General features: G+C 42.6%; 1 protein-coding gene across 1 annotated transcript; it reads left to right on the top strand.

Annotated features, from left to right (window-relative positions):
- Positions 1 to 202: 202 nt before the first annotated feature.
- Positions 203 to 11120, top strand: LOC125294781. Its single transcript, XM_048243777.1, has 2 exons — positions 203 to 1589; positions 11071 to 11120. The coding sequence occupies exons 1-2, from the start codon at positions 212 to 214 to the stop codon at positions 11079 to 11081; spliced, it is 1389 nt and encodes a 462-aa protein (XP_048099734.1). The 5' UTR covers positions 203 to 211; the 3' UTR covers positions 11082 to 11120.
- The last annotated feature ends 2264 nt before the right edge of the window (positions 11121 to 13384 follow it).

Raw genomic sequence — 13384 nt, 5'->3', positions numbered from 1 at the left:
AGTGATTCTTTAAGGTGAAAATCTTGCATAGTGTACCTTTAATTACTAACACCACTGCCAGGTGCACTCTGAGTTTTTGCAAGGCAACTTTGATGTATTGAGCATGTCTGTAAATGTCTGTTTGTATGTACTTGTAAGTAATTATGTGTGTTATCCCATCATCCTAGTTGGTGTAGATTGCAGATGCTGAATCCCAGTGGACTGAACAGACATGATGCAGAGGAAGCTGGCGCTGCTGGTTGGCATCACCACGTTTACCCTCCTCCTGGTGCTGAGGTGGGAGCACGTGATACGCCTGGTGAACCTGATGAGAAGCGAAATACCCTCAGCTGAGTCTGAACCGCAGACAGACCAGCCATCAGCAGAGCCTACACTGATACCACGGCAACGGGCACCCACGGAGACCATCACCCCCATCCCAGGCTCCAGACACTTCATGGTATCTGCTTTCAAGGACCACAGACGGGGCGGAGTCATCCGGGTCATTAGTATCATCTGCAGGCAGGAGCTGCAGCCGCTCTACTGCGTCCTGTGTGCCAATGATGATGCTAATGCTAACGCTGATTATAATGCTATCACTGATGCTAAGGCTCTGAGTCGATGCACAACTTCACCGGCAGAAGTTGACGTGCACAGTGACAACTTCGGCTTTCCTTTTCACACTTCAGATGTGTTTTGCACAAGTGGATCATTAAAGCAAGCCACACATGTCAGCATAACAACTGACCAAACCGCCATCCACAATTTGACATTTTTACTAATCCAAAACCAAGATGTCAAGGTAAAATCATTTAGGTATAACTTCACCATATGCATATCCAACCTGTTTGGGGAGTACAATAATGCCCTTCAGTTTGCACAGACCATGGAGGTGTACAAGCTGATTGGGGTTCAGAGGGTTGTCATTTACAACACCAGCTGTGGCCCAGATGTTGAGAAAGTCCTCAGGTATTACAGTAGAGAGGGTATGCTGGAAGTTGTGCCTTGGCCAATAGACAAGTTCCTAACGCCCTCTACTGGGTGGAAGTATGACTTGCACCGCGGTGACATTCATTATTACGGACAGCTGACCACTCTGAACGAATGCATATACAGATATATGTACCAGTCAAAGTACCTCCTGCTGAATGACTTTGATGAGATCATTATGCCTTACAAACATGCCAGCCTGGAGAAGCTAATGGACACATTGCAGCAGCAACACCCCAATGCAGGGGTCTTCAGGATCGAGAATCACATCTTCCCCAAAACGCAGTTTGAAGACACTGGGCGATTTCGTCTGCCTCAGTGGAGGCGTGTGCCTGGTGTGAACATTCTGGAGCACATCTACAGAGAGCCAGACAGGAAGAACGTGTTCAACCCCACCAAGCTGCTGATTGACCCTCGGAGAGTGGAGCAGACTTCGGTCCACACCACGCTGAAGCAGTTTGGATCCGATGTTGCGGTCCCGTTCGATGTCTGCCGCATCATCCATGTCAGGGTCCCCCTGCAAGGACGCCTCTCCAAAGACCAGTTGCTTGTGGACAAGAAACTCTGGGAGTTTGAGAAGCGTTTGATTCCCAGCGTTGATCTTGCATTGAATCAATCAGGTCTGCTGTGAATGACTTTTGCTCCCTATAGTGATACTAGAAGGATAGATGTTGTTATCCTGAAAAAATGAACATATAGATACATTCCCTTGTCCCTGAAGCTATGCAAAAAGCCCTTTGATACAGACTTTAAAGGTGCTCTAAGCGATGCCACACATTTTTTAGGCTAAAATATTTTATGTAACTTACTGCAAACATCACCTAACCAACAGCTAGCTGTCTGTGTCCTGAATACACTGTGATAAAACGCGATCTCTGTGGACAGCAGGCTCCAAAAACGGCAACAAAAACAACTTGGGTAAACCTAGCCCAAAAAAAACACAACAAACTGTTCCAGGAAATCACAGACAAGATGCACGTTTGGAGAGTTTCAATTGCAGCACAGGAGGGAGGGGGAGGAAGTAGCGAGCTAGCTCTCTGTTTTGTTCCAAAGTCAACAGCATCGCTTAGAGCACCTGAAATAGCTTCCTTAGCCCTTAACCAAGGAGTTGGACCAAACGAAACACACCAGATGTGTAGCTCACCCCTCCCTTGAGTATTGCCAGAGAAACTCCACACAGGGTTTCGTTTTTGTTTGGGGGACAAATTTTTATTTATTTGTTTTACTGTGTACTCAATGGGTTGTGAGGAGATGATTGCTGAATGTGACAAAAGAATGTTACTGGCTTGAAATCACATATGATCGCTGACTGCGCCTTTAAGCCCCAAATAATGGTAAAGCTGGCATAGGATTCCAACTCTGGATCCTTTGCATGACACATAGACTCTATTCCCTGTGCCATCACACGCCATTGGGAAACAATGCTCCTTTTACACCTTTCAGGTGACTTTTAAGGTGTCATTAAGGGCTTAAAATATAAGGTACACAAAGGGAATTGAAGATGTTGTTAAGGGGTCATTCCATGTGTTTTTGCTACTTAAAGGGAAACTTGGCAGGAGTTCCCCCTCTGCTGGAGAAATTGTGCATTATGCTATTTCAAACTGTGGAAAAAGGTAACGATAAAGCACATGGATTTGTTTACAAGCTAGCGAACGGTTAGCACCACAGCCCATTATAGCCCCATGGAAATTGGCAAAACATTTTATCATACCTGGTCTTATTTTACCTTTAAGTGCAGTTGTTGTAATAATATTAATAAAGTATTGTATTTGCTGGCAAAAAAACTGATTGATGCCCCGTGGGTACATTAAAAAAACAGGTTAAAGGAGAATTCCGGTGTGATATTGACCTAAAGTGTGTTGAAACATGATACCGATTGTGAACGTATGTCTCATAGCCCATCTCGGCTTGTCCCCTGCACTCCAAAATCTGGTGCTAGTTAGCCGATGCTACCAACAGCTTTTTCAATGGTGGTGCTTCGGCATCGGGCTAGCCATGCAAATAAATCACTGTTTTACACCATTTACGAGGCTCAATGTATCTCCACACTTCATTGGTAGACATCCGAGGGCCCTGACATTTAAAACGAGACATTGAGAACTTTGAAAAAGCACTGGTACTTTACTTACAAGACGATTTATGCAGACAGTATCTTCACAAAGTTTAGTGTTTGCAGCCATCTTGAATTCAATGATAAATTCGAAATTACAGTAAGAATGAACAGGTATGATAAGGGATCAGATTCCAAAAATAATTCTGTGGAAATGCATGGATTCCAGTTTCTTCCAGTAGCAGCAACTGGAATCCCTGCATTTCCACAGAATGAGGACATACGTTCACACTCGGTATCATGTTTCAACACACTTTAGGTCAATATCACACCGGAATTCTCCTTTAACAAGACTCAATATCAGTGGTTTTGCACTTTGTTCCAAATCCGGGGTCTTTAGTACAAACTTTTAAGGCTCTATTTTAGCGATCTGAAACGCCTGGTAAGAGACCAGTGTTTAGAGTTTAAGGTGTGACCAGCCCACGTTCACTAATTTAACGGCATGATTTTGTGATCAGAGGCGCATTGTTCAAAAGGGTTGAGAGAAAGCAGCTCAACATCAAACAGCGCGTTGGTATTTTGACAGTCAACGCATTTCAAGGAATCTGCTTGCAGGCAAGACCGTTTATGCAACATAGGGATTCCCCTAAACCTTACTTACTAAAAACCTGTATGTGACTAGCAGAGTATATCCTACATGCATCTGCACTCTTTACTTTTGAGGAAGCAAAGTGTCACAAAAAAACTGATGTTTATTTATTTATTTGCTGGGGTTATACATTTTGCGCAATGGACTACAGGGCATATAAGAATAGGTTACCTCCTACAATCGTCTATCTTCTCAGTACGAGCCTGCCGTCAGATTTAAATTGAAGTCGTTGTTGAAGAGGTAGTTTACTAAAATTGTTTTGTACCTACTAACAATTCTAAATCTCTACCGTTCATTATGGCATTTGCTAACGTGATCTGATCTCAGCAAAACTCAAAATGGCACCTACTACACCAAAATGGCACCAAACAACTGATAGACAGGAAGGGATAGATTAGGAGGATGGCTTCCCTTTCTAAGGTGCTGATGAATCAAAGTTTGATGAGTGACCATGACTATACCTAATTTGATTGGTTGATCATCTTTTTATTTTCACGTTTGCTCACCCTACTGCATGCCCACTAGACCCTATGCTTAGGTTTGTGAAGTTCACTGATTGACGAATTGAAGCAAGTTTTATTTGTATTTTATTTTTATTTTTTTTGGGGGGGGGGCAGTCACCATAAGGGCTCCAACACAGTCAGGGCTGATTAAAGCAGCAAGTGAATGCTGATAATTCTACAGCTTGATCCCTGAGGCCCATGGGGGTCAGTGGTGCTCTTTCTTCCTTCCTGTGTGCCGAGTGTGTTTCCCTAACTCACGGATTGGGATATACATGTATGCAGAGACCAAATTTCCCTCACGGGATCAAAAGAGTATATACTTACTTCCTGCTTGATCCCCGAGGCCCAGTGGTACTTATTCTCCCTTCACTCTAAATAGTGATGTGTTAAAATGACACATTGCTGTGTGTGCTCAGGGACAACACATTGTGTGTCAATTTCAACACAGCAATTATGTGGCTGGGTGAAAGGTTAAAGACAAATTTCAGCTATCTTACAAAAAAAAAAAATCCTTCCTGCTTTTCGACCATGTTCCTTTTTTTGGGGTTTGGACTGTGTCTGCAATCATGAAACAAACACCTCAATTAGAATGACTTTGGTTGGTTAGGATAAATTCTTCCACACCCTAATAATAAACCCTCCCAACTAGGAAAGGAGATTTTCTTTCTACACAGATGGCAAATTGGTTACGGTAAGTCACCAAGAATGTGAAGAGCTGTAGGATTTCTCAATGAAACTAGGTTGTTATAGGGATAGGATTTCTCAATGAAACTAGGTTGCTATAGGGATAGGATTTCTCAATGAAACTAGGTTGCTAGGGATAGGATTTCTCAATGAAACTAGGTTGCTATAGGGATAGGATTTCTCAATGAAACTAGGTTGCTATAGGGATAGGATTTCTCAATGAAACTAGGTTGCTAGGGATACCAGTGCCCGTCCATCCTCCATTTCACCACTGTTTTCAGCTGACATACTAGAAGAAGGAAGCCTCTAGCACTGATTGATACGCAAACCAAAACATTCACCTACCATTCACCCGTCTTGTTCTAGACTCCCCCCATGCACACACACACACACTCCATGTCTGCAATTTGTTGCCTGTGGGATATTGAACACAACTTAGCATTGTGGTATAATTTGTATATAAGTTTATCATTGAATGAATGTTTTAGTATAACCTACATAATATATGCAGTGAAATCTGGTTACCATCCTTTGACTAAGGTATGTCGAGATAAGCCCTTTGCCATCTGAAACCTCCCTCTGTACAGTAGGAATCATTAAAGTATGTTTGTTGTAAGGTATCTGATGGTGCTGACCCCAGGGGGGTTCCAACACAAACATGGTTTGGGTTGGGTTTTTGTAAATATTTTTATCTCTTTTAAATACCAGCTAGTTAGATGATCACTGGAAGGATGGCATCTTGTGATTTTCCGTGGGTGTGTGTTAAGGGTATAAGAACTGGCTTCACCCACAGATGTGGGGGCTTGTGACATTTCATGCGGGTAACATGCTCCCGGTATCGAAAATAAAGCTGCAGTCTCACACCAGTTGTCTTGAAGTAATTTAGCGCCCTCCCTTGGCCAAGTCTCATCTGACGCACACACACACACACACACACACACCCAGCAGGAGTTCTTGGCACATTCTCAAGCAGAGCACCAGCTGGCTGGCCGCCAATCACAGTGCAAATGCAAACTGTGCACATCCTTTTCAGCAAGTTTGCTAAACACTCTTGCTAAACCAATCCTATTCATGTGCGCTTTGGTGGAGAGTTTGCTGGAAAGTGCACTGGATCGAAGCCATCATTCAAATGCCAAAGATCTCCTCTGTGACAGTGGCCAGTAGCTGTTCCACCCTCGCCATGTCAAATCACTCGCCATGTCATCACCTCGCCATGTCAAATCACTTTCAGGGGGCCTGTCTGTGTGTGTGTATGCGCGCTGGAAGGTATTGTGGGCTTGTTTTATATCATTGTTAAGATTCCCAAAAATGATACACACAAGGTGTGGCCTCTGACAGGACACTACAACAGGATGTCCACTCCCATATTCCATTTAGTGTAAAATCAGGCTCATGTTGCCAGTGTGGGTGTATTTCCTGGAAGGGATTGACATAGCAGGGCTCGTTTTGGTTCATTGTTCAGATGCTGGACACTGGCAGCACACACAGTTGACCTGCCTCCACCTCACATCACCTCTGGTCCTCTAAGGTTAGTGTCTTTATTTCACATAGACTTTCTCTCTCATCCGGCTATCCTTCAGGACAAACTCAATTTATTTCACATAGACTTTCTCTCTCATCCTGCTATGCAGCTTTCCTTCAGGACAAACTCTCTTTATTTCACATAGACTTTCTCTCTCATCTGCGGCTACAGTATGCAGCTATATCTTCAGGACAAACTCTTTATTTCACATAGACTTTCTCTCTCTCATCCTGCTATGCAGCTATTTCCTTCAGGACAAACTCTCCTTACTTGCACTCACTGGTCGATGTTGTTTAAAAATTCAAAAGGGTTGGTCCACCTACCTGATCTATTTACTGATGGGTGACAGTAACATTATAGTCATGACTAACAGCAGAGGCTAATGCAGTAGGCCTCTTGGTAGGTTCTAATCCACTTTAAAAAATACTAAATTGTGCATGTAGCCTATTCACTTTAAATGACGGGAAACTAAGACAAAAGGCAAACAAAAGTTAATGTAAGGTTGCTTTTGACATAGGCCAGGCTGATACAATGAAACAAAACTGGTGCCCTACTGATTCTGTTGTCTCTGAAAGTTTGCCAAATTGACAGATAACCGTGATTCGGATTAGGCTACACCTGTTTTTAAAAGTGGTAAAAAACAACTTTTGGTCCTCCCGGGCCATGGAAGGGTGTTGGGGGATAGGTTGTGCCCAGCATTGGTTGTCTATAATTTGCCTGTGTTTATGTGGATTTTATCACACAGGAATGTCCTCAAACAACCTTTTCTTCTCTCATTTCTCAGGTGCATTTTGTGTTCTATGTGTGTTATGCATTTACTTACAGCACCGGTCAAACGTTTGGGCACACTTACTTATTTATGGGGTTTTCTTTACTATTTGCATGACTATTTTTAAACACATGGGATTATGTAGTAGCCTAAGCAAAACTAAAAAGAGTAAAGTGATTTTCTTTTTTTGTATTTTAGGCTTTTCAAAAGCAGCCAACTTTTTTCTGTGATGACAGATTTTTACCCTCTCCGCATTCTCTCAACCACTTGAGTTCGACACCTGAAATGGCTTTCTGAAGGCTTATTTACACCTGAAATGGCTTTCTGAAGGCTTATTCACACCTGAAGTGGCTTTCTGAAGGCTTATTCACACCTGAAGTGGCTTTCTGAAGGCTTATTCACACCAAGGTGGTGTGTGCCTGGCCTGGCCGCTTTCACTTCAGCCCCCATGTTAACAGGTTAGCGCTCGCATTCTGTCTCCCAGAGACATATGTCTCAGGCCAAGAGGCAAGGGAGACCGAAGTGGTTTTCACCTAAAAAAGACAGTGAAAAGATGTTTTAATTGTATTGACCTGAATACCATCAACATTGCATAACTGACACCTTTTACTGAGGTTTGAAAGTCTCTAAGCTGCGTCAGACATTACAAAATATGTTTTTAGAAATATCAGCAATTGTACGTTATTAAAATCGTGTACCCATAGCAATTTACTTTTTCTTTTCCACAGATCTCTTTCTCCTTCTACAGTATCTATCTATCATTATCAAGGGCAAACACAGGTATAAAGACTGTGTGGTCATTATCAAGGGCAAACACAGGTATAAAGACTGTGTGGTCCTGTAGCTCCCACACAGGTGGAGCTTGTTTGTAAAGCTGCTTTTCTTTCACTGATGTTAATCGAAATGCATTCCAGGTGACTATCTCATGAAGCTGGTTATAATGATGCCAAGAGTGTGCAAACCTGTCATGAAGGTACAGTGGGCATTGCTTCGATTTGGCCAGCTTCCCTCGCGGTCCGCGCGCGGGATCACGCAACTTTAATTTGTATTTTTCCAGTGACGCTGCACTGACGCTGCAACAACCCAAACAACCAGCAGATGTCTCTTGTGAGCAGGGTGTCTCATAAAAAGAAATGGAGTCTGGAAAACCCTACACAGACTTCACTACAGACTTTAGCAGACTAGTTTAGAAATAAATGAATAGCCAGAAATATGCCTGCCCTGCCCTAATAAATAAATATTTGGTTAACTGCGAGTGAATCCCGTTTGCAGAAAGGCAGGACAAATGAAACATAACGGTTTTCTCCGAGTGCAACGATGATAGACAGACATCATTTGGACAAAATATAGAGAATATTAACCTCCGTTGCTCAGCCAAATGCCTTCCTGTTACGTTCCTGTTATCACAGTTACAGGCGATAAATGATTTTTGATGGTCACAAGTTTACTTCATTAGTGGTTTATTTTTTTGATTGTTAAAGAGTGTTTTTCATTTAAAGGTTTGACTTCGTGCTTATTCAGTAGAGCATTTAGTGCTCTCCCCTAGCCCAGACGTTCACATTGCATGTTTGTTTGTAATGGATGCAACCGCAAAGATACGCGCTTGACGGCAATGAGTTGTTAACAGACATGAACCAAGACATATAGCCCAGCAGCAATCTAGGGACTGTTCGTTATTTATTGTTAATTTATTATTAAGGGGCCACCGGAGGGATTTTGAGTGCTTCAGTCAAAAGTTGCATGACCCTCGGTGAATTGCACAGTTTTGAAAACGAACGTTAAGGGTTGTTTTAAGGACATGTTTGTGCATGCCCATAGCCAGCCAGTCAAATGCAATTCAAAACGAGCCAAAAAGTCGACACCACCCATCGTCAAAATTTCGATGTCCACCACTCTAGTTCATCCAAAACAAACCAGAAAATTGACTCAAAGTGCTAAATACCGGAATTATCCTTTAACATCGTAATGTGCATTTGTTGCAGAGACCTCAGATATTAGCTCAACATTAATAAAGTATTGTATTTGGAGACAAAATAATGATTGGTGCCATACAGATACAAAAAGTGAGTTTGCAAGACTCCCAATATCACCAGTTTGGCACTTTGTTCCATATAGGACCTTAAATAAAACTAATGGGCATACTGGGTCCAGTCATACTGAGAACATGTCTGTCATCCACCCTACACAGTTTGGGCAGGCTAGGAATACTTTTCAAGACATTAATGCCCAAACACGGCCTCCAAGGCATTTCTGAGAGTGTAATAGTGATACAAAATCAAGGGTGAAAAAATGTATGAAAACACTGGAATTTAACAAAAATATTTTACAGGTCTTAGTTCTTTGACCTAAATATTAGGTAGACAAACTCTGAGCAAAATCTGAGATGGTGCAGCAACCATTTTCCTGGATTTTGTCTGATTTGACACGGAATGACCCATGAATCAAAAAAAATATAATGAATAATGAATCAAATAACTAATTTGCATATATTTAAATGCATTCATAAATGTGTGTTTGAGTGTAAAAGAGTTCATGAGTTTCATACCCCATGTTTTTTCAGAGACACACAGATGCCGTACCTCAGTGCAGAGGCATGATGCAGAGGAAGCTGACATTGCTGGTTGGCATCAGCGCCTTCACGGTCATCCTGATACTGAGGTGGCAGCGGGAGATAACCCTGGTGAACACAGACACACCCTCAGCAGAGCCTGCCCTGCAGCCACGGCAACGGGCACCCACGGACACCATCACCCCCATCCCAGGCTCCAGACACCTCATGGTATCTGCCTTCAAGGACCACAGACGGGGCAGAGTCATCCGGGTCATCAGCATCATCTGCAGGCAGGAGCTGCAGCCGCTCTACTGCGTCCTGTGTGCCAATGATGATGCTAATGCTAACGCTGATTATAATGCTATCACTGATGCTAAGGCTCTGAGTCGATGCACAACTTCACCGGCAGAAGTTGACGTGCACAGTGACAACTTTGGCTTTCCTTTTGTCACTTCAGATGTGTTTTGCACAAGTGAATCATTAAAGCAAGCCACACATGTTAGCATAACGACTGATCAAACCGTCATCCACAATTTGACATTTTTACTAATCCAAAACCAGAAGGTAAAAGAATCATTTAGGTATAACTTCACCATATGCATATCCAACCTGTTTGGGGAGTACAATAATGCCCTTCAGTTTGCACAGACCATGGAGGTGTACAAGCTGATTGGGGTTCAGAGGGTTGTCATTTACAACACCAGCAGTGGCCCAGATGTTGAGAAAGTCCTCAGGTATTACAGTAGAGAGGGTATGCTGGAAGTTGTGCCTTGGCCAATAGACAAGTTCCTAACGCCCTCTACTGGGTGGAAGTATGACTTGCACCACGGTGACATTCATTATTACGGACAGCTGACCACTCTGAACGAATGCATATACAGATATATGTACCAGTCAAAGTACCTCCTGCTGAATGACTTTGATGAGATCATTATGCCTTACAAACATGCCAGCCTGGAGAAGCTAATGGACACATTACAGCAGCAACACCCCAATGCAGGGGTCTTCAGGATCGAGAATCACATCTTCCCAAAAAACGCAGTTTGAAGACACTGGGCGTTTCGTCTGCCTCAGTGGAGGCGTGCCTGGTGTGAACATTCTGGAGCACATCTACAGAGAGCCAGACAGGAAGAACGTGTTCAACCCCACCAAGCTGCTGATTGACCCCCGGAGAGTGGAGCAGACTTCGGTCCACACCACGCTGAAGCAGTTTGGATCCGATGTTGCGGTCCCTTTCGATGTCTGCCGCATCATCCATGTCAGGGTCCCCCTGCAAGGACGCCTCTCCAAAGACCAGTTGCTTGTGGACAAGAAACTCTGGGAGTTTGAGAAGCGTTTGATTCCCAGCGTTGATCTTGCATTGAATCAATCAGGTCTGCTGTGAACAAAAAACTGTGCTGTATCATTATCTTCTGTCACAAAGGGAATGGAAAATAGTCATAACCAATTGTTTACTTTTTTAAAAAAAACGGCTTTTACATTTAAAGCATGTGGCAATTTGATCAATGGATTTGCAGTAGTAACAACTTAAGTCATTTAATGACAGGCCATCTGGGAGAGAAAGAGTTTATTCATGTCAGCATATTATAGCACAAAATGCAAAACCCTGAAGTTGTTGGATTTTTTTTTTGTAATGTTATAAATTATATGTGCTACAAGAACACATTAACATTAACATTATTATTAACATTGACATTTAATACTAAGTAGGCTACATATAAAAAATAGGGGTGGTTCAGGATTTTGGACATAGGACCTCATTTCCAAGTAAGCAAGTGTGATATTTGGAGACCGTTTACAACATGTTTCATCCAGTCCTTCTAATTGCAGAGTTCACAGGTGCTAGGCTAGCGCAAGTCAAAGGTGTGTTAGCCTGCCACTAAAAACAGTCTTACCCACTCCAAAGTACACCCGAGGCAAATAAATTATAACGCCAGACTATCGATGTAAATGTCTGTGTTGATAGTTTTATTTCTAACATTATTCTATCCTTGCATTTGAACGATCGCATTACATTTTGAGGGACTAGTTTCTTAGCAGCGGCGGAATTATACTTGCTCCAGTTAGTAGTACTGCGCCGAAAAGTAAACAGTAAAGGCACTCCAATGGGGATACCTAGTCCGCCGCTGAGTTGCTTACAACTTCAGGGAACAAAGTATAACTATTGCAACGCGATGCGAGGGTAGTTGTATTTCTTACACTATTCTATCAACACAGACATTTACATCGATTGTCTGGAATTTGCCTCGGGTGTACTTTGGAGTGGGTAAGACTGTTTTTAGTGGCAGGCTAACACATACCGTTGTCTTGCGCTAGCCTAGCACCTGCAAACTCTGCAATTAGAAGGAGTGTATGAAACGTGTTGAAAACGGTCTCCACTGATAAATATCACACTTGCTTACTTGGAAATGAGGTCCTATGTTCAAAATCCTGAACCACCCCTTTAAAGGATAATTCTGGCGCTTTTGAACCTCAACATCTTTCTCCTTAGGGTCACCCCGTGTTAGGGGAAGCAAAAATCGACTCGACCAAACCGGAGATCTGGACTGGCAAGCGCTTAGAAATTAGCTATAACGCTAACCTTGGGGGCATGCTATTTAACGCATTTAGGGCCTCTAAACAAACTTGGAAAACCATTCCAAGACATATGGAACACGAGTTGGTTCCTTACGAGACACCACCGTGCTCGTTTAACTCAAATAGTGTAGCAAAACATTCTAAACTTTGTGTTTTTGCATGGGTCACTCACTCACCTCAGATCAGGCTACCCCATTGACATCCAGCCCATTGCAGAGCCGACGCACTCTCATCCTTGGTGTTTTGATTTGTTTGCAAAAAGAAACGATCGAGCAGTGCAGTCATCATGTCCATAATCTCCATGAAGCTGTCATGTCCATATTTATGACTTATGAAAGGACTAGCAACAGGCAAAAACTACAAACCAAGACGACGGATTTGTAAAGAAACGCAAGCACCCACACCATAAGTTTATCTAAATTAGCTATGTACCAAAAATGACATTATACCGTGACTCGAAGAGCTGTAAACAGTGTTGTAAGGCTGTGTGTACAAATCCGCTTGGAGCTCCAGTGGAATTTTGATTTTGCAACGAGAATTCACGGTCTAACCGTTGGTGTGCCGTGTGAAAGGGCGGAAATATGGCTATGCCCTATGGCTATGCTAGGTGAACGATTCCCATATTACAAGTTTGTTTGTTAAATTGGCTTCGTAGGGGTTATATTAAAGGAGTGGTTCAGGATTTTGGACATGGGCCTCATTCCCAAGTTAGCAAGTGTGATATTTGTCAGTGGAGACCGTTTTCAACATGTTTTATCCAGTCCTTCTAGTTGCAGAGTTCGCAGGTCCTAGGCTAGCACAAGTCAACGGTATGTGTCGCCTGTAGCCTGCCAATAAAAACAGTCTTGCCCACTCCACAGTACCCCCGAGCCAAATAAATTATAACGCCAGACTATTGTTGTAAAAAGACCATAATAAATAATAACAATACATTTTATTTATATAGCACTTCTCAAGCAAGTTTAAGCACAAGGCATCTAAGACATCCAAAAGATACAAAAAATGTGACTTTTATAATAAATGCTGCTGCTGAAAATACATTTAGCTTGATCAGCTTTCACAGGGAAAATGTGTACTGAATGTCAAAATTAGCAGATGTATTTAATATGT

Source organism: Alosa alosa, chromosome 5 (genome assembly GCF_017589495.1).
Source record: "Alosa alosa isolate M-15738 ecotype Scorff River chromosome 5, AALO_Geno_1.1, whole genome shotgun sequence".
NCBI lineage: Eukaryota > Metazoa > Chordata > Actinopteri > Clupeiformes > Clupeidae > Alosa > Alosa alosa.
Note: the sequence above shows the minus strand (reverse complement) of the source record. Positions and strands in the feature narration are given on the sequence as shown.

Bases quoted from the DNA above. Each gene is read 5' to 3' on its own strand.
- LOC125294781 (XM_048243777.1), top strand. From the start codon at position 212: ATGATGCAGAGGAAGCTGGCGCTGCTGGTTGGCATCACCACGTTTACC.